At 42.5% G+C, this 27,717-nt stretch overlaps 2 protein-coding genes across 6 annotated transcripts in view; one reads left to right on the forward strand and one right to left on the reverse strand.

The window, feature by feature from the left end:
* The first annotated feature begins 650 nt into the window (after window positions 1–650).
* nipal2 (NIPA like domain containing 2) lies at window positions 651–24,890 on the forward strand. Of its 4 annotated transcripts, none has more exons than XM_088999542.1 (11): window positions 651–990; window positions 8,784–8,852; window positions 10,102–10,270; window positions 17,732–17,791; window positions 18,841–18,962; window positions 20,204–20,300; window positions 20,444–20,579; window positions 20,718–20,806; window positions 22,576–22,639; window positions 22,710–22,807; window positions 23,685–24,890. In XM_088999542.1, exons 1-11 carry the CDS (start codon window positions 901–903, stop codon window positions 23,789–23,791), a joined length of 1,101 nt encoding a protein of 366 aa, XP_088855668.1. In that variant the 5' UTR covers window positions 651–900; the 3' UTR covers window positions 23,792–24,890. The 4 variants fall into 4 exon arrangements, with proteins under 4 accessions (XP_088855668.1, XP_088855670.1, XP_088855669.1 ...); XM_088999544.1 differs by having other exon boundaries at window positions 22,733–22,807; XM_088999543.1 differs by having other exon boundaries at window positions 10,129–10,270.
* An 829-nt stretch (window positions 24,891–25,719) lies between these two features.
* Window positions 25,720–27,717, reverse strand: part of pop1 (POP1 homolog, ribonuclease P/MRP subunit) — a 14,612-nt gene continuing 12,614 nt past the window's right edge. For both annotated transcript variants that reach the window (XM_088999338.1, XM_088999337.1), the window contains one exon: window positions 25,720–27,212. In XM_088999338.1, coding sequence (XP_088855464.1) covers window positions 26,561–27,212 — 652 coding nt within the window. In that variant the 3' untranslated portion in view covers window positions 25,720–26,560. The remainder of the gene's footprint in view (window positions 27,213–27,717) is intronic.

Below are 27,717 nucleotides of genomic sequence, written 5' to 3' on the forward strand. Positions count from 1 at the left end.
ATGATGAAAACACTCCACAGTATGGGGGAAGTCACGCCACACCTCGCAGTCTCAAATGAAAGACATTACCTGCACAAGATGTTATCCATCCAACCATTTCTTGATTCGCTTATCCTCATGAGGATCGTGAGTCTAGACCAGGTGACACGGCGCAGCATGCTGGTCACACTCTTAATTAGTGGCTGCCCAATCGCAAAGCACAGAGAAAGAAAAACAAACATTCACTGCCGGGGGAAATTAAGAGTGTTGAATCTATGATATTCTGCATTAACTGTACAACTGTTTTAGTACTGTATTCTACCACGGATCATTTTAGCTCTGCTTGATACTTTGAACATTGCCTAACAGCTGTGATTGGGTGGTATCACCGCATAACGGTCCACTTACATTACGGAATGCCCTTCCGTACTTATTTGTCACGTCCTTATTTATGACGATACTCGTGCAGCCTGTATTCCTGGAGACAAATTGTTCGTGTGTTCTGCATACATCTTATTCTGGTTTTGATTCTGATTTTGAACCTACCATGCATGTTGAAGGAAACCAGGGAAAACCCACACAGGCATAAAGAGACAATCTGAACTAAATCCAAGAAAATTGGGACGTTCAGTGACACACGTATTTCTGAAAATCAAAGAAACGTGGCGTTAAATACTATATTAGCTCGAATTTTATTCTCTGCTTAAAATGAATGATAATGTCAAAGTTACAATATTTCCTACGGTTTTAAAGTACTCAGATGTGTCAACAAAAAAATAAAGTTTGAATAAATTGGTCCCTGCTCGTGTTGTGCTGCGGCGTGGGTAGAAGATGCACGGAATGCAAAAGGCGAAAAAGGGGCGGCCAGAAATGTAAAGAGGAACACGGTGCAAGAGGAGAATATCTAAACTGTTATACAAAATGATGGCGAATTTAAGTGTTTCATGGGACGCTCTTAATTTGAGTATCGCTCTGGCTCACCGGGCTGAAGTCATGGAAAATCCACTTCAGGTAAGTTTTGCTAATAATTGCTCTCCTTTATTAAAAAAAAAATATTACAATAAATATACTTATGCATTAACGATTATATTATTTTATCTTAATCTGTGTAGTCGTAGAGTAGCCAGTGAACACAGTAAACTCAAAGTTTTGATGTCGAAAAAGAAATGCGAACATATTTTTTTTTGGTGGTGGTGGGGGGGGGGGGGTAGATCTTTAACGAACCAGCATATTTCAGTGTTTTTGGGTGAGTCAAATAGCATGGCACACTTGCCTTTGTTTTTGGTACCTCGCGTTTCTAGATAACTATCCTGCAAAATATTCTCCTGTGTGCACAGCACCAGACATTTTCAGTTGGATTCGAATCTGTGGTGCGCATGGACATTTGACATTTTAAACATTTAGCTCGTGAATTCCTTCACTGATTCAATGCTTTTTTATCGAGATCATGTTGAAAATTGAAAGACCTCTTCATTAAGCCAGACAGTGTTGTGCTAAAATCGACTGCTTTGATGCTGTTCATTCTGACACTTCCACAGAGAAATAACAGCCCAAAACTTGATACCACAACAAAGCTCTACTGTGGATATGGTGTCCTCTTGGTGACTTGCATTTTTTACACCAAACCTATTTTGGGAATTTACGGTCAAGGGGTTAATCATTGTTTTCATCGGACCACAAAACATGTGCTGTCGTGATTGTTGCATGTCTCAACAAGATTCAGTCCAGCTGGGTATTTTCTTATACTGTACTGTATACAGGTATATGTAAATGCTGTTGATACATTTGACTATAACTTCCGGTACAGCTTTTACTTTCCGCTTCTTTACTTTCGTTTCATTTTACTGAGAAGACGATGAGAATGGACATGCTTGATCGCTGTACTATTTAGCAAGGAAAAGATAAAAAGGATGAAGATCAAACCTTCCATTTCGGAGCGGCAAGCGGACAAAGTCGTTTGTACGATTTTATTGCATATGTTTTATTTCATTGATGTAAAGTACAAGTGTTTATGTGTAAATAATAGCTATATTTCTATACTTGTTTGTAGAATTAAAGAATTAAACATCTGTACAAAGAACCGGAGTCCTCGCATGTTTCGAATGGAAGCAGAATATATGTGGTAAATTGATGGGCCTAGTGACAATGATCCAGTGACATCCCATTCAAATTAGGACAGCCATAGAGGTCTAAGTAAGTCTAAGTCTTCATTTTTGAATATGTCGCCTTTGTGCAAGCCATATGGAGCACTTATGCTCGTGAAATAAATTAATCTCTCCAGAATGCTCCGTGTTGTCTCGAAAGCTTTTTATGTAATGAATATTGGAAGCCAGCCAGCACAGAGATTGATTCATCCAGACTTCTGCCACTATTTTTGACGCTGTTGTGTAGATTGCTTTTCTCTTTAGACTTTATTGAACTTACTGCCCTAATACAGATAGATATTGCCTCTAACCGTTGGTACATGTGTGTTATTGTTTTGTCAGTCCTCTGTCTTCCCACCTTTATGTTCACATTCTCGCTGCGCTTCTCTTCTCTTCTCTTCTAATTGTGTGTTCCTCTCTCTTGTCTTGTGTGTGACATTTTGGGTGGCAGAGGAGAGTAACAGAGGAGGCAAGAGAGGCACAAATAGTGAGTAATGACTCACGGGTGGGCGTAAGAGAATGGATCTACTGTAAGAATCCTGAAGAGCTGGATAATGGTCCCAGGCTCCTTTGTCCCCAAGCTACCCACTATGCCAGTCAACATCTCACAATATCATTTTGTCTTCCCTCTGGAATTAGACTGGTTTGCAGTCATGCACCTAAAATGAAGTGCAACGCACCCCCGGTCAAATAGCTTCATTGGTTGGTTTCATTAGTCAAGTTGCATTAATGTATCTCGATAATAAGGGTAATGATGCTTAGTGTTATTATTGTTCAGTGCTTCACTGAACAACAGATGATATATTCCTGTAGGGTGTCTACAAAAATAGCTATCCATTTTCTCTACCGCTTATCCTCTTCACGGTCATAGAGATCTGGGGCCTATTCCAGATGGCTTTGAGCAAAAGACAAACTATGCCTCGGACTGTTCGCCAGTCAGTCCGAGGCACATATAAAAAGAAACAAACTCATACTTGCTTTCTCATTGCCATTCAGGGGGAATTGAACAGACCATCCCTGTATGCAGGCCAGACAAATGAACTGCTCAACCAATAATGACTACAAGACAAAAAATAGAAATAAACAGATATCCTTTGAAATGGGTTGAGAGTGGTGTTGAAATCAACAGGTCAAGTGTACATTCCAAAAGGATTTACACCTTAACATGACAGTGTGAAATAATAGTTGGGATGCAAAATGTGCAGCAGAAGACGTGGTGATCAGAGTGTTGCACACTACATCAACCTCTTCTACTTGGAATAAAATTGTAATAATTGGTTGTGGCCAACATTTTTCAAACTCTGTGTTATCTTTAATAAATAAACACATCACATTATCGCAAATTCACACCCTAAAAACACGTCAAAACGAGGAGCCAATAAGTAAGTAAATCAAGTACATTCAAATATGTTGTTGCTATGCTCCAAATAATTTGAAGTGCATTTCAGAAAATATGAACACTAATGTTTATAAGGAAGATGCAAAAGGCTGGTCAAGGTCAGTCAGCCAGTGAACGACTGGGAAATTCAAATATATATCATGTAGAGCACCTGTGTCAAAGTCAAGACCCGGGGGCCAAATATGGCCTGCCACAACATTTCATTCGGTCCGCGAAAGCAAATCAAACTTGTGAAATTCCTTGATGCTCGCTAAAGTCCGAACCAAAATTTCAAATTGTCCCATGTTAACCACAATAAGTCATTATTTTTACTTAAAATTTGAAAACTAGTTATTTATTAATTTGTTGTGCATGCAATGTATTTTTTTGCATGCAATGTATTTTTTAAATTATTATTAAAATAATAATAATAATAGTAGGCTAGGCAGCCCGGTAGCCGAGTGGTTAGCACACCGGCTTCACAGTGCAGAGGTCGCCGGTTCGCGTCCCGGTCCGGCCTCCCTGACTCTAACCAGGGTGACACCAACCAGAAGGACCATGTGAAAGAGTGGAAACAGGGTATGGAGGAAGCGTATGTGATCACGGAAGAAAATAACAACAAAGCTGCTGCCAGGAGTAAGAGACTATATGACAGTAAGCTAAAGTATTCTACCCCGTTGCCCGGTGATCGTGTTCTAGTTCGAAACCCCACGCGGAGGTCCAGGCAAACTGAGAAACCACTGGGAGGATGTTGTTCATACAGTGGTTCGTCAAGTCAGCAAAGACCTTCCAGTTTATGAGCTGAAACCTGAAAGGGGAAAGGGCAGATAGGGATACTCCACCGCAATCTCTTGCTGCCATGTGATCATTTGCCATTAGAGACTTCACTACAGACCCAGTCAAAGAAAAAGTCCACTCGGCAACGATCGAACAAGATGCCAGAGATGGTTTCAGAAGAGGATGATGAGTAGGATGAGTATTATCCAGCAATGCATCACCAGAGCGCCCGACCAGACTCGCCAGAACTGCGGGACATAAGCTTCGTGGAGACAACCCATCATGATGACAATCAACCGGGGAATGAACTGCCGGGGACAGAGCCGGGAGCTGCGGAAGTTGACCAACCTCCAGAGGGCAACATTGGTCAGGAAAATGATCCACCTGTGACGGTGTGCCCCCCTTTGCCCCATCCACCCCCCAGTATTGGGGAAAATCAACGGCCACGACGAGAGCACAGGAGACCCAAGGTATTCACATATGATGGGCTTGGTTCGCCATCTTGTTACAATGTAGGGGCAGTACCATGTGCACACCCTTATTATGTTCCAGAGTACTACAGAGATGGTTAATCGACACTTCTGTTTGATAGTAGAGTGAGATGGACACCAGAAGACCTCTGGTGAGTATAATTCAAACGGAATGTATGAAAAGAGTTCCAGTCTGTAAACTGTTCATTATTATAGTTCATATTTTGATGCAGTTCATAATACCATGCGTAATTGTTTTGGGTATGTCGTCCAGCGCATTTATGTACTTACTAGTACATATGTTGGGGACAACATCTATTTTGAGGGGGAGTATGTGACAGGTTGAAATGTATCTTATTTAGTATTTTGGTTACATTCGTATAGTTACATTGGTTTACAAATGATATATATCGAAAATGTTTATTTAAACAAGGAATGCCTGCTTCGGTTAGTGTTTCGTGTGGGACCGATTTACAGGGTTGGACAGGAAGTTGTTGTACGCATACGTTTGCATTACATCTGGGCATTCGAAGTAAACCACTGTTGAGTCAAGACGTATCGCACTGCTTGTCTTGTGGTTTTTTTCTGGATCCCACAACACCGTATCTCCCTTACCGTAGTGGAGAGTGCAACACAAGTCTTTACAGATTGAAAAGAAAGAAACTCAAGGAAAGCGACAGAGTTTAAGAGTGTTCTCCTACGAATAAACACTATGTGGAGCACGCACTTGGCAGAGCACCTTCGCAATTGATTGTGAGCTCTGAGATACAAAGCATCCCATATGCGATCAGACGTGGTCTGTTCAGCCACACGCCAAAAGCCTTGTCATTATATTGGTGGTTTCTTTTAATTCCTTTGTTTCCATTGGCAGGTATCCTCTCACATTTTCTCTCAGGTTTCCCTCAATGTGTAGTTGAGTTGTTCAGCATCTTCACTCTTGAGCAGAAATCCATCCAAAAATGTAACCTAATGGGTTTATTTTGATCGTTCGTCCCTGATTCATTGCTTCTACGGGCGTTGATGGCAGAGGATGGTCAAATCATCAGGAAGCCAGGTGTTGAACAGGTGTTTCATCGCATCTCCAACGTTTAATAGTTTTCGTACGATCAAGCCTAATTGTAACAATTCGTTGCTCGCTAGATGGTTGGATCAGCAGGAACAATGTTTTTTCGGCAGGAACATTTTTTTTGCACAATACGTTTGTGAATATTAACGCAAACCTTATTCATTTTATTTCAGTTTATTTACCTATTCGGCAAACGAATCAATTTGCCGATCCAAGAATGCGGCTGTGAATTTATCCCCCCCCCCACCCCTCTTTCGGGCAGAGAAGGAAGGAGGGAGGCCCAACCGACCCCACTCTGTCCCCACGGACTGCCCTCGGACAATGAAACCCTCTGGGAAACCCCGTAGCAACGGCTAGCAGTGCTGATAATGCGCTGGTGTTGATGAATGCATTAATGTCAACATAGCTCCATGCTAGCAGTGCCACTCACCCGTGAAACAAATCCTGAACGACAGACACCAAGAATGGAGGGACGGCCCACTCTTTCCGAACACTGTCGAAAGAAAAAGAGAGCTTCGTTCACTGGAAGCAACACATGGCCCACTCCTTCCCCCCCTCTCGAAGCCATCAGCTAGGACCCGGAGTCTCTAGGCACCAATAATAATGGGTTTATTTTGATCGTTCGTCCCTGATTCATTGCTTCTACGGGCGTTGATGGCAGAGGATGGTCAAATCATCAGGAAGCCAGGTGTTGAACAGGTGTTTCATCGCATCTCCAACGTTTAATAGTTTTCGTACGATCAAGCCTAATTGTAACAATTCGTTGCTCGCTAGATGGTTGGATCAGCAGGAACAATGTTTTTTCGGCAGGAACATTTTTTTTGCACAATACGTTTGTGAATATTAACGCAAACCTTATTCATTTTATTTCAGTTTATTTACCTATTCGGCAAACGAATCAATTTGCCGATCCAAGAATGCGGCTGTGAATTTATCCCCCCCCCCACCCCTCTTTCGGGCAGAGAAGGAAGGAGGGAGGCCCAACCGACCCCACTCTGTCCCCACGGACTGCCCTCGGACAATGAAACCCTCTGGGAAACCCCGTAGCAACGGCTAGCAGTGCTGATAATGCGCTGGTGTTGATGAATGCATTAATGTTACGGTAATCTACGATCTATTACAGCTGCAATTAAACAAAAAAAGAACACTTCATGGTCCGGGTCCAAATTAATAAATCAATTTTTCGCCAGCCCTTGCGCGTGGGTCTCGGTCTTAAGACCTACGGTCCGCCGAGCGCACGGAATACGACTCATAACCCGTACAAGCATTAAAGTCTAGCGTAGTAAGTCTACACCCACAGAGCTCGGCTAGAATTGGTCTACCTTACCACATTCACCTGCCCTAAAGCTCACCAATGCACAGATTAACCGTAGTTAGGATATTGGCCGGAAGAATTCCACAATACATTCACTCAACATAGCTCCATGCTAGCAGTGCCACTCACCCGTGAAACAAATCCTGAACGACAGACACCAAGAATGGAGGGACGGCCCACTCTTTCCGAACACTGTCGAAAGAAAAAGAGAGCTTCGTTCACTGGAAGCAACACATGGCCCACTCCTTCCCCCCCTCTCGAAGCCATCAGCTAGGACCCGGAGTCTCTAGGCACCAATAATAATGGGTTTATTTTGATCGTTCGTCCCTGATTCATTGCTTCTACGGGCGTTGATGGCAGAGGATGGTTAAATCATCAGGAAGCCAGGTGTTGAACAGAAAGTTGGTTTGATCTTGAACAGAGCGGAGACATCGCGGTGTCGGCCAAGGAGGAGGCATGGAGAGGAGAGAGCGAGACGAACTGCAATGGGAGAGCATTTATACGGCGCACAGTGTGTGACGCGATAGGATGTGACGTAATGTAGATGCGACATCATGTAAAGGAAGGCCGGATATGATGTATCGGGAAGTCCAAAACCTGCGAACAATGGAAACCCAATTACCGCCAACTAATGGTTTACAGCCCTATGATTGGCTGGCAACCGATTCAGGGTGTTCACCGCCTACTGCCCGAAGACTGCTTTGATAGGCTCCTGCACGCCCCATAGTGACTCGCCCTAGTGATGAATAAACAGTTCGGGAGATGAATGAATGAACAAATAATGGTTTTCAAAAACTCAAGAAAGCAAATTAGAGTAACATGTAAGTTTATTATCAAGAAGTTGAGAGGGCGTGAGACTTGGTATTGGACTTTCACCATATGTGTGGTTTTATTGTTGTTCCATGCAAAACCAGCAAGTTAATTGTTTTCACTCACTTTGCTTCATTGTTACTTTTATACTAAAAGTAACTTTTAGACCATTCAGTGGTAGTAGCATACTATCCAACCAACCAACCAACCAGCATGCTGCATTCTAGCCGCTGCTCCGCCCGAATCCAGTTTTATCACTGATGCGCTATGACCATCCAACATCTTGCTACTTTAAGACAAAGCCATTCACACACTAAAGTCATTATCCTGTTTGCTCCTGGCGTGGTTCGTCCTTGCTTTATGTGTTTAATGATTCAACAAACATACATTATGAAGTCAATGTGAAAGTGCAAAGGAAGTACATCACTAGGAGACAATATTTGCATAATATTGGCTAAACTGTTCATTCGGAGTGCATTTGTGTGCATTAGTGTAAATTTTAACTTGAGGGACAGAAATGGACTTTGACTGTACCCTTTTATTGTTATTCTGTGTCTTTTTTGTTTATGAGTAATATCTGAGAGAGGTACTGTATGTATGCCACTTTTCCATGTCCGTGATTACCATCTGTTTGGTGCATATAAATGTATCAGAAGAGAGATTTTGATATTCCCAAAGTCTCAACTCTCAAGTGAGGCACATCTGCAAACATGTGCTTTCGAAAATGATTTTCACTATCTTCGATGTGACTTTCACAAAAGTGACAGCTGGCGCTTCAAGAGTTTGTTGTGTCACTCGTGAAGCGTGACCTAATCTCCTGGCTGTTTACTGTTTGCCTCCACAGGCATATCTCCTAGGAATCATCATCTCCATATGTGGGAACGTCCTCATCAGCATTTCCCTCAATATACAGGTAGCATGCTCAGCAATCCTACTATTCGATAAATGAAATTACTAAAATTCAATTTGTTTCAACAGTTTGGTGCAAATCTCCTACAGCGTTGCGTGAGTTTCACTTATAGAGTGCGAGGGAGGGTGTTAAAATATGATGGTTAAGAAGGCTTAAACGTCATAGTTTGACTTTAGTTTAACACTGTGATAGATACAATAGATACAGCAATCTCTTGTTTGTATTTGCAATATGCTGGCCAAGTAATTGAGGCCATCAAACTAATGGTATTTATGACCATCGCACCCAAAAATATTTTCTGGAATTTAGCCCATGGCAAAATTCAGATGTAAAAAGTGACTGTTATTTAAATAGGTGAACACGAATGTGCTCTTAAAAGTGATCTTTCAGTTGATGATCAAGATAATAGTATAATGGTCTGCGTGGGTTTCTCCGAGCACTACGGTTTCCTTGCACATGAGAGAAACATGCACTTCAGGCTAATTGAACACAAAATTGTCCCTAGGAGTGAGTGTGAGTGCAGATGGTTGTTTGCCTCTGCTGGTTGTTCCCTGCGATTGACTGGCAACCAGATCTGGGTGTCTCACGTCTGCTGCTTAAAGACTGCTGCGATGGGCTCCAGTACACCCGCGGTGATCCTTGTGAGGATAAACGGATCAGAAAATGGATGGATGGATGGATGGATGGATGGATGGATGGATGGATGGATGGATGGACATTATTTGGAATACATCCACATAAATGCCATCGTGGGTACGTTGATGCTGTAGCTGAATTGGATGTGGTAAAGCCAAGCTAGTTGTGAAGGTGCATAATTCACTTGGTCCTTGGAGATGAAAAGAAGCATAAGGATTTTTGAAGTCTGCCTCCCACCTGACCAAAATTAAATTTTAGTTCCAATTCATGTATCGTGACTGAAAAACCTTTTCAACGGGTGTAACTGACTGAGGTTGAAACATGTTACAGCCTCAATTAAAAATATAAAATTCTAGGCAAATGTAGCTTACCTTTGTTTGGGCACTGTGAGGTAGTTTCCGGAGGAACATGTCCTTGTTTGTCTTGAACAGCTTCACAACTCGTTGCTTTGCTTAATTGGTGTCATGCCACCTCTGATGAATGTTTTATGTGTATATTAAGAGCTGCGCAGCGACCCTGTTCCGACATATTCCTGAAAGTGTACGATTCATTGCCAATACTGTGATTTGCAAACGTGTTTTCTGTCGCACACCCATTTTCCCTCTCCTCCTAACAGAAATATGCCCACGTCTGTCTGTCCCAGCGAGGCTCCAAGCCTTACTACACCTCTGCGCTGTGGTGGTGCGGTTTGCTTCTCATGGGTTTCGGTGAACTGGGGAATTTTGCTGCCTACGGCTTTGCCCCAGCATCCCTCATCGCCCCACTGGGATGTGTGTCTGTCATAGGTAAACCGTGTCCTTCTTACATATTTTCTCAAAGGTAGCTCCAAAAGCTGTGTTTCACCTTCCCACCTTTGTCATTCATCAGGCAGTTTGGATTGTAAAACATACATTTTCATTTGGAATCACAACTCGCATGCAAAAGAGACCAAACCATTGTTTATTTAATCGACAAAATATTAAACTAGAGCAACATTGCTGACGAGCATGTATTCTCTCTTCTCTATCATAAGAATAGTCATGTTTAGTGCATCTTCGTAGGAAGCCTTCTCTGTACGGCATCCAAATTTGGTAAGCTCAGTGCTGTCTGACTGAAGGCGCGCAACTCTAATTTTGGACCACTTGCCTTTATGATGTCAAAAGTCATAAAAAAACAATCCTTAATCTCAAAATGCAATGACATTTTGTGTATTATATGAAATCGGCAGCAAAGTGGTTGGCACATCAGTATCACAATCCCGAGTTTTGAGATTGCGTGTCATCACAACCTTTGCTGTGTGGAGTTTGCTTGTGTGTTTTCTTATTGTACTCCAGCTACCAAAAAAGGAAATGGTAATCGTTTGATATAGTGTCCAAACTGTTGCCATCACGAGGGCAACAAAATTATAGTGTCGGGTGATGCTCTGGACTAATTTCCTCGAGGACAACATTCTCCACCTGAATGTGGAGAAGACGAACGAGATTGTTGTGGACTTCAGGAGAGTGCGCCCCCAGCATGCTCCACTAACCATCAACGGTGCTGCAGTGGAGAGAGTGAGCAGCACCAAGTTCCTGGGAGTGCACATATCCGAAGACCTGTCCTGGAGCCACAACATGTCATCACTGGCCAATAAATCCCACCAGCGCCTGTACTTCCTCCGCAAGCTCAAAAGAGTTGGAGCCCCGACCCCATCACGACCTCCTTCTACCGCGGTACCATCGAGAGCATCCTGACCAGCTGTATCACCGTGTGGTACGGCGCCTGCACCGTGACCTGCCGTATGACTCTGCAGCGCATCGTGAGGACAGCTGAGAAGATCCCTCCCACAGCCTCTTCAGCCTGCTGCCATCGGGTCGGAGACTGCAGAGTCTCTGAGCCAAGACCAGCAGGCTCAAGGACAGTTTCTGCCACCAGGCAGTCCAGAGACTCAACTCCCACCCTGCCCTGCTCAGCCTGCCCCATCCCACTGCCACACTCACCGAACTCTGAGTACACGCTACATGCTGTACGATCATCCTGAACTCTATTTTTTTGTTCTTTCTCATTTTTTTCTGCAAGACCTCACTTCAACCCTTTCTTGTTGTTTGTTTTTGCATTACTAAATTACGTCACTTTATACATGTCACTACCTCACTTAACATTCAGAAATTACATGTATTGTCTGTTGTCAATTCTGTCTTTTTTAGCCACGTTATAAGTGCCTTGCACGCTGGGTCCGAGAGGACATTAATCTATGCTGTATGTCATACATATTAGCATATTTGACAATAAAGCTGACTTTGACAATATTGTTTCCGTTCATCCGTTTCTCTCCACTTGCGCACTTGCTCATTTAACAGTGTATGTGGTGTGAACTAAGAGACTGACTCACAATGCCATCTAAACAAAACACGTCTGCTGGATGCAGCTGGCAGCTGCTCTGAGCGCACTCCAAACACAGGTTAAACATGAAACAGCTTCATTTTTTTCACGTTCCGCAACTCATCAGTCACCACAACGAAGGTGACGGCCACTCATGATTATTAATGATATCAATTACCTAAATGCTTCAAACAATTTTCCTATGACCATGCGTTGCCGCGTTGCAAATGTCTGATTGGTTTCAATAATGCGCTCGGGTAAACCACAATCTCATTGAGGGCTAACTACAGTTCTGTACTCAATTTTGTTTTACCGCAGTGTTTTATGCAATACTTTTAACGTACATATTTTGATGATCATTCCTGCAAGTAAAAATTAAATCGCAAAGAAATCGCAGCTGTGCGCGATAGATGTGCTCTTTTCAATTATGGATAAACGAGTCTTGAAAGAGCACTTCAGCCCTTTCACATTGCTCAAAATTGCACAGGGAGCACCTTAGTCACCGAGTTACACGCTACACTCAAGAATAAACCATGTGTTGACACCCAGGGTGTGTGGAGGGTTTTAGTCACAGTATTCTCCGGTGTAAAAGGAGCACAGGAGAATAAGGCATACACCCATTGAATTGTATGTTTTCAAACTTTTTCCATTTTAAGGCGCACCAGGACTACAAGGCGCACCTTCAATGAATGAAAAAAAAGTTCTCCAAATCTAATATATACAGTAAATATATCATTTTTTTCCAAATAAAAGGCACACCACAGTAGAGGCGAGGGATACGCACTACTTCTTCTACATGGCGTCGGTGGCCGCTGACAGCAGTTGCCTGACCTGTTGTGGCTGAAGCTTCTTCTTCTTTTCCTTTGGGCTTTTCCCTTCAAGGGGTCACCACAGCGAATCAGTGTCCTCCATCTTCAGAGGTTTGATTCGCATGTTTGTTTTGGCCAAGCTTTTACGTCGGATGCCCTTCCTGACACAACCCACTGTATTTATCCGGGCTTGGGACTGGCACAAGAAGACACTGGCTTATGTCCCCTTGTGGCTACAGAACAAGCAACTCTATGAACTGACTTAATAAAGATGAAGATGCTCAGTAAAAGGCTCCCAAACACAAAATTGACATTTTTAAATACATTAATACTCTGATATACATATACATTTTAAATGCACTTAGATTATTCTTGTGAAAAACAGTTTTACCTCAAAATATGACAATAATTTCAAATTTATTTCAATGTAGTTGAGTGGGAGTAAATCTTGACAATGAGTCCAAATCTGTTCACTCACGCTATGTGACTTCACATAAAAGGCGCACCTACGTATAAGGTGCAGGTTCATCTTTTGAAGAAAATCGAGGCCTTTTGGTGCACCTTATACACCGGAAAATACAATATTTTTCTTTCCCCTTTAAATATGCTTCACAAGCTAACACACACCTATCCTGCGGTGCTTTTGCAAGGAAGGCTTCGTGAGGGGGGTGCGCAGATATAGGGAGGAGTCCTTGGCTGAGTAAACAAGGGGAACTCTAGTCCTTGGGGTGGGTTACAGGTACAAAAACGTGTGAGAAAAGGGTGAGCTGTGAAAAATGTTCCAAGCTGGGAAATGAAATTCAAGAGACAAGAATGAGAGAATTGATGAGGCTGTTCTTCACTGGTCAAAACTACCACTCCGATATCTCAGTGAATGCCACCTTTTTTTAAAACTGCTTGTCACAATTAGGTCTGTGTAAGCTCTCAGTCGTACAGGAGTGGTCCATCGATGAGAAGGTTTCTTCAGCCGTCATCTGTACTTTTTTGAAGGTGTTGGACGTTTCGCCTCCTATCCAAGAAGCTTCTTCAGCGAACTAAAGTCTTACTGGTCGTATCGGCCCTATATATATATCCCTAATGTCCAGACATGGCGGCGCCGGACACAGCTATGATAGGTCCCTACTCTCAGGTTGGCGGGGGCAGAGGACCACTCCCTGTGGCCCCACTGATTTTTCCTATATTCCTGACTAACGACTGGCCTGTTTGCCCCACTCCCTCCGCTATCACCTGATCAGCATTACGAATGTTGCCTCACCTGTTTTGTATGAACGATCCAAATTTAACCTCACCCCACCAGACCGGTTTAATGAAGGATTTAGTTGTTTTATGAGAATCACTTCTTTTACTCCGCTTTCAAACCATCTATGTTCTTTCGCTAAAATTTTTACCTCATTGTCGTCAAATGAGTGGTTGCTAGCTTTTAGGTGCAAATGTACTGCTGATTGAGGCCCACTATTATTAGCCCTGTGATGTTGATAGTCTTTTTTTGAGAATTTGTTGAGTCTCCCCTATGTACTGCTCTTTACAATTTTCATTCTTACAATGTATTGAATAAACTACATTACTTTGTTTTTCAACATTTGTCTCTTGAATTTCATTTCCCAGCTTGGAACATTTTTCACAGCTCATCCTTTTCTCACACGTTTTTTTTTTTACCTGTAACCCACCCCAAGGACTAGAGTTCCTCTTGTTTACTCAGCCAAGGACTCCTCCTATCTGTGCACCCCCCTCACGAAGCCTTCCTTGCAATTAGGTCTGACCGCATCCTTCCCAATACTGTTGTGCGGAGCTATAATTCACCTGTCCTTGACGTAGATGTCCATTCTTCACTGGGAGGAACGAGGCGGGCATGCTCTTCTCAAGGTCACTTTACACTGTGGCAAATTATCGTATCAACGTAACACAAATCGAATTTGAATCAACCCAATATAAAACAAAAGAAAGATGATGCGACTAAAATGTAGTTTTTACAAATGTTTTGCATTTTTCTTGCTGATTATTTGCATTTTGGGGGCTCTCGTGGGTATTTAGGCGAAGGGATATCATTGGAGGAACACTCGACCATGATTGACTGGCAATCAATCCGATGTCTGGTCTACCATAATTAAATACACAATGTGTGATTTGGGTTTGATGGTGTCCACATGCAAACACGCGCACACACACACACACACACACACAGGACTGTTTACCTCAGTGGTTCCTTTTGTCACGTTCTCCTTTTTTTATCAAGCTGTGTGAATCTCAATTTATATGGTGTTGCTATGGTGACCTGGCAAAAGCCGCCTGCTCTCAGAGGCACAGACAGGATTCCTTAATCTGTGCCCTTAATACCCACTGTATGAAATATTTAACGAGTGACAGTTAAAGAGACTCTTTGGAACCCTCCAATTAGTCGCTAATGTCTTTTATAGCATTATTTGCATGGCAGCCTCCGAGACACGTGCAAAATTTCAGTCATATTAACCTTATTGCTTGAACTAAAGTGTATTAAAAGTGGTTTGGGTTTGGTTTCAGTTCCAGACCAGTCACTTCTTGTGGAGACATTTTAGATGGACTCTTGTGATGGACTGCGTGGCAATCGATGTGTGAAGAAACTGTGTCACTTTTTTTTTCCGCTCGCGTTTCATCGCACATATGTGTATGCGTGTCATATTGATGTGTTTATGCAGTCTCACTGATTCAACTCTAAAGGTGGCAGACTGCCCGTCTGTCTTTTAGTTGGTGTTTGTTATTATTTTCTGGTTCCGTTCATCGCACCAGGACTGAGATAAAAGTCATTTACTCAGTCGGAAGATGACATTTAGAAGGCCCCCCAGCATGACACTTTTCACCACTTAGCTTCATGTTATAACTGTCTGTGTGTTCCTCTTATTTTTGTTTTGATTGCCCTATGCAGTTTGTGTGTAAGGGGAGGGGGGAATCCATCTGTGTGCATCCTTATTGAAGCCTGTCTGTGATCGTGGATCACAATCAATCTCTGTCAAACCCCAACACTGTAATGGTTACTACTCGTCAGTCCCAGTTCGCTGCATATCCTGAGGCAACACGATTCAATATCTCATTTTTGACATTGATCTTGATAAATGGGTTCATTAAACACGCTGCATAGAATATCATGCCAGTGTTCTTATCAAGTTCCATACATTCAGAATTCTGACAAATTTCACAGGCAGCTCAAGCTACTAACTTGGGTTGTACGATTTTCCACCTTTGGTGTTTTCTGCATAAATTGGTCATAAAATCGAATAGAGAAAAACCTTTTTTTTGACATCAATCGATCAGACCACCGCTAAGCACACCTGAGAATTCAGTGGTTGAAAGTCATCTCAACTTTGAACCTGCTGCAACCATGTCTAACTATTGGTGCATGTACCCTAGTCTAATGTGGTTTGAATCTGTTTATTTGATCAGGCAACAGACAGATAAATTTGCGTGCGAGATATCATGTAGAACAGAGTTTTTGGCCCAGGTATGGAGCAGTGAGTAAAAAAATCAAACAACACCAACTTGGGTTTCGAAAAGCCAGTCTGCTGCGTGACGGATAGGACAGCACAAGCTCAGGAGTGACTCCCTCAGGATGAAAGTGAGTGTGTGTTGAGGAACATCTAACGGTATTCCAATCCGACACACAGGAGGAAGATGAGGACGGCTCTCAGTGACTTGCTATGTATTTGTAACCAGACCTTTTAGCGAGTGCTAACAGGTTGCTGCTGTTACCGCCATGTCTTAGTGACTTTACCGGAAGTGTAATCTAGTGGTTTTCTTAACATTCCCTCGCGGTCTCTAACTTTAGATCACCACACATGACAGTATTGCTCAGCTGAGGTCGTGCACAAAGTTTTGAAGCCAGCCACGGAACGCTTTAAAGTTTTCGATGCTCAGAGTTAGCTCCATAGAGCTCGCCCCCTTTCTTATTAGCGGTCCAGTTTTCCAAAGGTTTTTTTACACAATGACAGTCAAACCATACATCCATGACCCGTACCGCTTATTCCTCATTATGGTCGCAGGAGGTGCTGGAGCCCGTCCCAGCCGTCTTCGGGCACTAGGCGGGGGACACCCCGAATTGGTTGCCAGCAGGGCACACAAAGACAAACAACAGTCACTCTCACACTCACACCTAGGGACAATTCGGAGTGTTCAATCTGCCTGCCATGCATGTTTTTGGAATGTGGGAGGAAACCGGAGGATCCGGAGAAAACCCACGCGGGCCCGGGGAGAACATGCAAACTCCACACAGGGAGGCCGGGGCAGGAATCAGTCAAACCATTCCAGGAAACATGCAAACATGCGTTGAGTCGCAAGCGATTCACTCTGAGTATGGGTATTGCCATAATCGGACAGAGCGAGAATCGCTTCCTTGTTTTCAAAGTCTCGTAAATTTCAGTCTTTCCAACTCAAAGTATCTCCTGACTGTTTCGTATTTTGTAACTGACAGGCATTTCAACGCCGCTACCTGGTCATTACAAGTCCATATAAAATTAATGTAGTCATTCACATCGAACCTCAGTTGAGTACCAACCTTTGGCCGGCCGGATTAAAAAAATCAATTGGCCGGATGCAGCCCGCGAACCGTAGTTAGCCCACCCCTGATCTAGAACATTCACAGGCATCTGACCTTCTGAAACATTTGTGTTATCCCTTCATTTAAACCACCGTTACTGCAATTCATTTTAAGCATCCTTTGCATGCACTTCCTGCACGTACTCCAGCAAATCTGCTTCATCATTCTTTATGTCAAGGACTGCACCTCTCATGCATCCACTTGAATGGGAATGAAAGGAGCAAAATCCTCTGTGTTAATGCACATAATGACGCAAACGACCAGTTTCTAACTGCACCAAAAATATAAGAGCCCAGTCCGGCCTGTGTTATGTGCATTTTTACCCTGCCTTGCTCTCGACTTGAAGGGGTCATGGAATGAGTTTCGTCTGTCTGATAAGTGAATCTCAACTCATCCAAACAAAAAGACCCAAATCCTGTTTGTGTTTCATCAAGCTACGTTAAGTCACTTCCGAGGTTGTAAAATAGACACATTGTCATTGTCATGCTTCAATGTTAAACTAATGGGAATATCTTTTCTATTTGTCTCTCCAGCAAGTGCTTTGATCTCTGTGATTTTCCTCAAGGAGACCTTGTACGTTTCTGATGTTGTTGGTAAGCAAACTCAAGAACACAAACAGAACATGGATCCCGCTGACAGATTGCTCGATACATTGAAAATCCTTTTCTTAGTTACATTTGATCACATTCACTTTTAAGGTATTGTTCAGACTGAAGAATTATGAAGATTGATCCAAAACCCTAATATAATTCTGGCACATCCATGTACTTTTAAATGTGGCTTTTATTTATTAACATTGCAATCAGTACATATTTCAACAACATGCACTCAGACGAGCAACGCAAAAACGTATTAATTTGATAAACTAGGTTAAGTGTCTAATATTGTGGCTCTGCCGGTGCAAAACCAAGAGGCCAAATGAAACAAAATGTACCACACTCACTAGAAGTGCTTGTTATATATGAATCCTAATCTTGTGGACATGCGGTGGTCAACAAATTAACCTTTTCCCCCTTTTTCCCTCCATTGAGCTGCAATAAAATATTGCCTAACCCTAACCCTAACCCCGCAATGCAAATGGTTGAGTCCCATCTGTCTTACATAGATATACAGTAAAGTCTCGTTATATCGATATCGGATATATCGATAGTCCCGGTTATATCGATACTATTTCGATGCACGCACGGAGAAAATTACATGCAAACAGGGTCGGATATATCGATAGTCCCGGTTATATCGATATTTTTTCGGACTCCCTTGAATATCGATATAACGAGACTTTACTGTAATTTCCTTTTCCCTAAAAAAAGCCAGTTTAGTCACATGGGGACAAAAAGTACAGCACTGAGCACACCAAATCGTTCTCTTTTTGGTCTCTGAGTCAAGATTGAATGATACATATTGAGTCTCAAAATAAACTAACGACCCAACAAGATCTGTAGAATAGAATAGAATAGAATAGAATCCATGCAATTGTCTGTAGTCAATGTCAAAGTGTCTTTGATGTGTCTTATAGCTTAAAAATCATTTGCCTTTGTTTCGTGAGGGTGCACATGCGTGTGTGTGTGGGGGGGTGCAATGGAGCGAGGTGGCTGGCCGCGGGTTGAATGCTGTCAAGCTGTCAGCTTGTCTCTCTCTTTAGGTGGCACGCTGGCAATAACAGGAACCTACATCTTGGTGACCTTTGCCCCCCACACGTCCACTCACGTTACAGCCCATCTGGTACAGTTCTATGTCATCAGCTGGCACTTCCTGCTGTATCTTGTATGTAACACACACACACGCACGAAAGAGGGAGAGAGCCAGAGTGAGGGAGTGATTGAGTGAGTGAGTGAGTGAGTGAGTGAGTGAGTGAGTGAGTGAGTGAGTGAGTGAGTGAGTGAGTGAGTGAGTGAGGGAGGGAGGGAGGGAGGGAGGGAGTTTTAATATGCAATCATTTGACAAAGTTTTCGTTTCCTAATAGAATCTAAGGTGTTGATGCCAGTCATCAGTCATTTTGTCCTGCATTCACAAAAAAAACGTATTTGTTAAAGTATAACTCAATAACCATTATTGTGTTTTGGGAGAAATTATGTCCTATTATTATTTGTACACGGTAGCTTTTCAAGAGTGTCTGTCCTGCAACCCGAATGACAAGGACAAGCAGTAGCAAAATTGGATGGATGGACGCAAGCCATTCCCACTCCCCCAGCGGTCTTCCCAGTTCAACCTTTGGCGTGGATGTTGTCAACACATTGGAGCTGTTACCATAGGGATGAATGCGCTTCTGACACAAGCAACTGTCTATTAAATAGACGAGTCTATAAATATTAAAGAGACCAGAGTCTATTTCATCCAGCAACTTTCTATTAAATAGACAGTTGCTGGATGAAATAGACTCTATTTCATCCTCTTAAAATACACGGATCAATTCTACCGCTGCCAAATCTCCATTTACATTCCAAATTCTCTTTTTATTCCTGGGGGACAAAATCTGTTTACATGCATGTAGTTTTTCAAAGCGGCCCAAGAATGTACGTACGTATTTGAAAAGATAAAAGCAAGCAGCTCTTTACGTATTTCAGTCAGTGCTGCGTGCGTGCGTGCGTGCCATATGTAGAAACTGCAGCATTATTCAGCCAGCACGACATGATTGTAATACACTCTAATCTGCTCCGCTTTGCTGAACTGATGCAAAGAAATATGCAAGGAAATGTTTCACAAATTAGCGTCATTCTGACGGAAGCCTAAATGAACTGCAGTTATCACACACGCACACAACCCAGAGCTCAGAGGGGTGGTTTGGATTGATCTAAAGGTCAGGTTGCCCTTTTTCCACACCCTACTTTTGTATTCCCCTCTTATCGTCCATTCTTCACCACCTTGTGTTGTTTTCTCGCAGTCCTTGAACAGCCGAAAGCGATTGGCTTTACAGGGATACAGCGCTTCTCGTTCAAAAACAGCAATTCATTTCTCTCACTCTGCACTCTGCATCAATCAATCCTCCCACTTTCCGTTCTCAATAGATGATAGAGGTCATCGCCTTTGTCATCCTGCTCTTTCTGTACAAGAAGAAGCATATGAAGAAAATTGTCATTGTGATGCTGCTGGTGGCTCTTCTTGGTATGGACATGCACACATTTGCTCGATTGAGGGAGCGAGGGGTCATGAATTGAACCAAAATGGGTCGTACATTGCTAGATAATCAAGACATACACGCCAGGTTCATATTAGTCGCGCAACGACATGTTAGTGTGTTTCTGCAGCCTCTCTGACAGTCATCTCAGTTAAGGCCGTGTCTGGAATGATCGCGGAGACGATAAAAGGCCACCTGCAACTCATCTATCCCATCTTCTACGTTATGCTCGTCATCATGGTGGTGTCCTGTGCCTTCCAGATCAAGTCAGTGTTGACGTTCTTTATGTGATTTCCATTCTTAAACTTTTCCCTTGGACACAACAACTCGTCAAAATCCCACAAAACTATTTTGTCAATGCGTTTCCTGCACATATCCAGTATGACCCTTGGGCTCATCCGCAGGTTCCTTAATCAGGCAATGAAAATGTTTGATGCCACAGAGGTAGTTCCAATCAACTTTGTGTTTTTCACCGCAAGCGCCATTGTTGCAGGTAGGTCTGTTCATCACAAGCCAATCACGCTGCATTTCCAAGGGGGGGTGGGGGGTCAAAAATAATGACCGTTCTTGTCTTTGACATGAGACAATTTCAAGTGTTGGGTTGTACTTTAGCAAGCATGATGACATTTCACAAGTTTGATTTGCTTTCGCGGGCTGAACAAGATGATGCGGTGGGCAACATTTGGGCCCTGGGCCTTGACTTTGACACCTGTGCTCTACAGGATTATGTTGTATTTGTGCAATCAATTGCCATCTCAACAGCTCAACGAAATACAGTGAGACCTCTACTTACGAACTTAATTGGTTCCCAGACAGAGTGTGTAAGGCGAAAAGTGTGTATCTCAAAAAAAAAAAATTCCCATAGGAAACCATTAAAATTGGAATAATCCGTTCCCAGGTTGCCATAAAATATAATTGTCAACTAAATAAACCTTAAAACTACACACAACATACCTTATTCTATGTATAATAAATGTGCTATTGTATTGTAATGAAAGAAATACACTGCATTGTATCATAAAGTCACTTTATTTACATTTGTGATTGTCATTGATGGCTTGATGGAATGGCGTTGGAGGTCGAAGGTCAAAGGGAATTGCTGTTTGGAAAGAGAGGCGCATTACATGACGACTGTAATTAAAGAAATAAACTGTGCTGTAAAATAAAGTTTTATTGACCTTTTTGATGGGCGTTGATAGTTTATGGAAGGAGAGTCACCTTCCATAAGGACTGTTGGTAACTTAACCTCTGGTGCTGTTCGGTCGTGTGCTTCCGCCGAAGATTACTCCGCCAGCCGTGGTGGGTGTGTATTATGAAAATAGTGCTTATTATAAGGTTTAATTTTCATAAATTTGACGTTTGTAAGACAAAAAGTTTGTAAGTTGAGGTGTTTGTAAGTTGAGGTCTCACTGTAGTCTGCATTTATGAATTAACTCATTCACTGCCATCCCGGATTTATTTGAGAATTGAAAATATGATGTGGAGCGCCATTCCTGAATTTGTTTGGCTTTTGGTTTTTCTTGCAGCGACTGCCAATAAAGCGCCTCTGGCAATATTTTTTTCCCTTCCACGAGGAGGCAGCATTTCCATTTTTTCCATATTAGCGCCTTGTTCCAGCTTCAGCTGTTGCTCATGCGCTCTATAATCAATATGTACGTACAGTTTTGCATTGTATTTTGGATAGCCGCCCTCATTTCAAGCTCATAACTCGACACCCTTATCATTTAGGAATTAACTTTTTTTTTTCGGATGAAAGAAGAGAGTCTAAAGTTTCTTATGCTGCATTGAATGTTTATTTCATTCTAAAACTCAATATTCTGTGGGTCCTGGAATTTGAGTGAAAATGACAAAAACCCTGGCAATGAAGTAGACACATTTTTGAATGTCTGGCAGTGAATGAGTGAAATGAATGTGCATATGCATGATGTATATTAGATATTTGAGATTGTGGTCAAACAATTGAAATAAAATTAAAGAATAGACATTCAAAAATATTTGTGTATTATAAACATTTATTGAACACAAAATGAGACCGGCGGACGGTGCAATATGGCGCAATGGTGTTTAGCGCATTGACTTTGTAATCGAGAGGTTCGAGGGTGAATTGGATTGGATTGGATTTGCCTTTATTAGTCTCGCAGTGAAGACATTTATATTTCACACTAGCAATGTGATGAAAGGAATGAAAGTACGAAAAACAAAACAAAGACATGCATGCCAGGTTCATTGAACGGAGTTGATGTGTAAAATGTTGTTTTACAGGGATAATCTTTTACCAGGAATTTGAAGGCTTGGCGTTACTGAATATTTTCATGTTCCTTTTTGGGTGAGCCATCTCAGGAAACCATCACACATTTTAGCTTCCAAAGGAATAACCATTTCTACATGGTTTACAGATGTCTGCTTTCTTTTCTGGGAGTTTTCCTCATAGCCAGAAACCGGCCAAAAGCAAAGAAACAGGATTGCAACTTTATAGCAATGGAAATGGTACCTGGTAAGCCATCCAACATTTAAATGAATATACAGCGATACCTTGGCTTACGAACGCTTTATCTTACGAACCTTTCGCCTTACGAACATTACATTCGGAAGAATATAATCTTGGCATACGAACCAAAGCACTCGGAGCGCCACGGTGGCTGGTGGACCTGTTTTTGGCGGAGGAACACCAAACCACACGGTCAAACAGCGCCACGGTGGCTGGCGGACTAGTTTTCCACCCCCACCCCCCTTTGAGTGCAGATGTGGTTTGTTATCGAGTGGAGTACTTTTGCTATTATGGGACTGAAAAAGACCCCACTACAGGCTTGTGTTAAGCCGAAAAGGACACACACAAAAATACGGTCAAGCAGAAGAAGATCATCGAAAAATACGAACGAGGTGTGCGTTTGTGTGACTTAGACGTCCCACTACCAGTATGCTAAGACGACCATTTCTTTAATTACAATACAATAGCACATTTATTATATGCGAAATAATAATAATTATTATAATAATAATGGTTTTAATGGTTTCTTATGGGAAATAAATGTTTGGCAGGCGAACTTTTTGCCTTACACACACTTTCTGGGAACCAATTAAGATCTTAAGCCGAGGTATCATTGTATATTCGGGAAGTTGGGAAGTCGGGAAGCATAATAAGCATGGCGGGCCTCTATCTTTTGTTTCAAATGTTTTTAAAAGTTATGAAATGTACATGAAAAAAAATAGTATGAAACGATTTAAAGATCAAATGTGAACACTGTAATGCCTTTTAAGTAAGCAGATCATTAGCAGCAAGTTTCCCACCGTTTCTATAATGGTTGAATGCTGTCGCCCTGCCATCTGCAGTCGCGGCTCCATCTCATGAGCTCTCCTGTTTGTGTTGGCAGGAAAGATATGCACAGACACAGCGCAGCCTGAGACCAAAACTCCAACATATGGATCGCTAGCAGCCAAGTTCATGTGCAACGCAGGTGACCAAATAGAAGAGTCTTAAGAGCCCATCCATCCGTTGTTGTGATGATCGAGTGTGTCAACATTTGCGTACTGCTGGGCAGAAAGTTTGAAGATATTCTCTGGACTCTGTTTTTAATCCACCAGTTACACACTGAGCACCTCGCAAAAGTGCAACTTCCTGTGATGTGATATGTCAACTCGTCCGGGTAGAAACTGTGCCCAGATCTGACACAAAGAGGGCAATCAATGTTTGATGACTGCTGGTACATCAAAACAAAATGTACAGAGATGTGTTATTTGTTATGCATGTTTCACTGTCTGTGGTTTGACTAAAGAAGCTCGCCAAAACCTGTATCATATGTAAAACATGCATTTGACCTCAAATAAACCTCAAACCACCTTAAGACCTGAATCTAAAGTTAAGGGTTGCCTAGCAACCAAACCCTTACTTCCCTCCTGCCACCCACACATTATGGGATGTGTACAAGATTTGTTGTTCAAGTAGGAGTCTGCCTCCTCTCACAAAATGTCTCTGTTGTGTCACATAATGTTAGTGGTGAGTTTTTGTTCCCGCTGGGGGATGTGATACACGTAAGCTAAATTGTTGGTACGGAGGCTGAAGAAAGAAAAGACACAACGGTGAGAACTGAAATACTGTCACTTCTAGAGGGCTGTTCTCGGGGATAATTTTACTGTAAAGAAATTACATTGTCATTTTCATGTGTTTTTGGAGATGTGTTTTCGGGGTCACAAGCCAGCAGATTTGTTTGAATCTTTTAAGAGTCGTTGTTGGACCCTGCACAGATTCAAGACATACTTTGTGCCCAAGCAACGCTCGAGCGTAACAAAGTCTGCTCCATGTCTCACTGTGGGTCCTTTTTTTCATTTGACCTTTCAGTCAGTCAAATAAAGGAAATATCCACAAAAGAAGTATAGCTTGAAATGTGAAAAATGCACACAGACAAGCCCCGTCACAGACAAGTAAATGGGAACTTTCTATCAGTTCACACAGTGGTGGGCCGTGAATGTCACTCCTAGGCCTTCAGTGGTGCTATATCTGAATCAACCCAAGCTGCGAGTGTGGTGTTATTTTCTACACGTCCACCAGAGGGTGTCATTGGCCAGGAAATAACTTGAAACATGAGAAATATGTACTGTCTTTAAACTGTTTGAATTTTTCATATGAATGTGTGGATTCACGATAAGCGCATAAAATTGCAAGATTATTTGCTGTTTTTGCTAGTTTCGGAGGTGTCCAACCTTTCTTAATGACCTCCATCTATTCTTCAAAAGTCCGTCTTGAAAATGGATTTAACAGTATATCTGCCAGCAAATCCATTTCTTTTTCTTCAGCCATTGTTCGTTGACAAAACTACAGAAGAATTCAACATTCTGAGATTAACTTTAAAGTGAAAATGGTGCCAAAATTATTTTTTTTTTCTTCTTTGGCCCTAAACCTATTCCGTACAAAACCGCTATCAAATCAACTCAATATAATTTGCCTACTCAGCTCGCTACAAATACATTAATAATAATAATAATAATACATTTAGTTTACAAGCGCCTTTCAAACCACCCAAGGACACTTTACAATTAAAAGAACAATAAACAATAAAGATACAGTAATATGTGCTGACTCTGGCCAGTATGCTTTTATCATGAGCAATAGTGATACTATGATTGGCTAGTTACTAGCCAATCATAGTTTGCAAATACTCTGACGTCTCCTGCTCCTTCCAGCAGGCCTTGTGTTGCCAACTCGAAGTCTGATTTTGATTAAAGCAAGTTTCATCAGCATTGATTTCTATGCACCAGGGCCCGCAGAACTGATTGTGAAGGCGTCCAGGTAGATTTCTGACCCTGGAAACAAATGATGGCTGCAATGTGATTGATTAAATACTTCAATATGAAAAAAACACATCTGGAAGCAGCACAACAGGGGAAAAGCAATGAAAGGAAGCTGAAAGATGATTTGGAATTATTTAATAGGAACTCACGGACAAAATATAATTCAGTCTATGATTGGGATACAGTAAAGTCTCGTTATATCGATATTGGATATATCGATAGTCCCGGTTATATCGATACTATTTCTATGCACGCACGGAGAAAATTACATGCAAACAGGGTCGGATATATCGATAGTCCCGGTTATATCGATAGTCCCGGTTATATCGATATTTTTTCCGACTCCCTTGGATATCGATATAACGAGACTTTACTGTATTTTTAAGCCAGCAGAGAAGGCCTTACAAACCCTGATGGCCCACCACTGAGGTGACGTAATGTGTATTTAGCCGCCCATCCTACTCTCAAAACGAAAACAAGCACATACAGAGAAAACAGACCACGATGTAACCTGTGAAACACGGGAGGCTCACTTATGCTGTGTGGCTGCTCTGTTACAACTGACACGAACAGAATATGTCAAATACCAAGAATACGAGCATTCGGTGCTGACCAAGAGAGTTTGGTCTCCGTCACATATCATTTGTTTTTCTTTAATAGAGGAACAAACTGCATACTGCGCTTACATTGTAATCATCCATTTAGTCAATTGCCTAAACTAAATCCAAAAAATAGCGATACATATACTGGACGACAACAAATGTTTCCATAAACTTTTGTGACCAATTTTCTCGATTCTGTGGTAATGTAAAGAACTTGTTATCAGTTTATTTCACAACACATATTAAACATGTCGAATCACTGTACGAAGAAAGCACCATGGCAACTTTCTTCCCTTGCCGTTCCCTGTAAACCGAGAAAAAAAGGCCTCCAAATCGAGCAAGTTCTGCCTGTGCTCCACTCAAACTTCAATGTTAAGTTTGGCAAAGCGGTACTGCAGAGACTTGGGGTTGCGTAGCAGCACCGTTCCTCTGTGCTCCAGAGGCTGACCAATGAGTGTGCGAACCAGGCCGGTGACGCTCACAAAGCCCAAAGCCTCCCCACAGCCTGCCGACAGGGAGAAGTCAGCCTGAGTCACCCACCCAAGGGTAAGTCGGGAGCAGTGAGAGGTGATGCTCGGGAGGGGATTTGGCCACACTCCCAAAATATTACCGGTGGGACAAGACAGCTGGGGGTCATTCGTGGCGGCGCTCTTTTGTCCTGAGGTTGAGGCAGCGTCCGAAGCCGCTTTCTTGGTAGCCTTCTTTCCACGCTTGAGCGTGCTTTTCAAGTGGTCCCCGTGAAGTGGCTCCCGAGGGCTGCTACTGCCAGGCCCTCTGCTCAGCAGCTTGAGATCATCTGCGGTCGGCACGGACACCGTGGCGTGGAGTTCCGGTTTGCCTTTCAGCAACAGCGACAGACGCACCCAAACTAAGCTCATCCCGTGACTCGCTAGGAACGATTTCTTTGCCGTGTGGTCCAGAGGTGGGATTTCTTTGACACGGTACGACCTCTGACCTTGAGATGAAGTGGGTCTGCACCAACTGGAGAGAAGCCTCAACGACTTCCTGATCCTAGGAAACCAAATGATAGAAATACAATTAAAAAGTGCTCTCGCTTGGACTTGTTATCATTTGCATTGTAGAATCACCAACAGAAATTGCTCCGGACGGCCATTTTGCATTTCGCCTTCATTGGTCACTTCTAGTCATTACGTCTGGTGGCATGTTAATCCATTAGATGCTCACTCAAATAAAGGAGCGCCTGACAAAGTAGGGCTATGAGATGTTTTATTGGCCAAAAATAACCTTTCATTCTTTCATTATATCGATCAACAAAGCCAAATAAACAGAGTTAGTCAAGCATTGAGATGAAATCTCAACACGAGGCAAATTGGACGTGGTTTCAAACACAAAAGCCAACTTTGCATCATCTTTCCCACAAGCCTTTTCCACGTATCAAAGAGTCAGAATGTGTCATGCGTTGCGTCAGATGAAAAGAGATGCGCAAATCATATCATCAATCAGCAGGTCTCGGCTCTAAATTCTAGCCAGGGCGCATTTACACATGAACCCTTCG

Source organism: Hippocampus bargibanti, linkage group LG06 (assembly GCF_051943395.1).
Source record: "Hippocampus bargibanti isolate YZ-2025 linkage group LG06, ASM5194339v1, whole genome shotgun sequence".
Lineage (NCBI taxonomy): Eukaryota > Metazoa > Chordata > Actinopteri > Syngnathiformes > Syngnathidae > Hippocampus > Hippocampus bargibanti.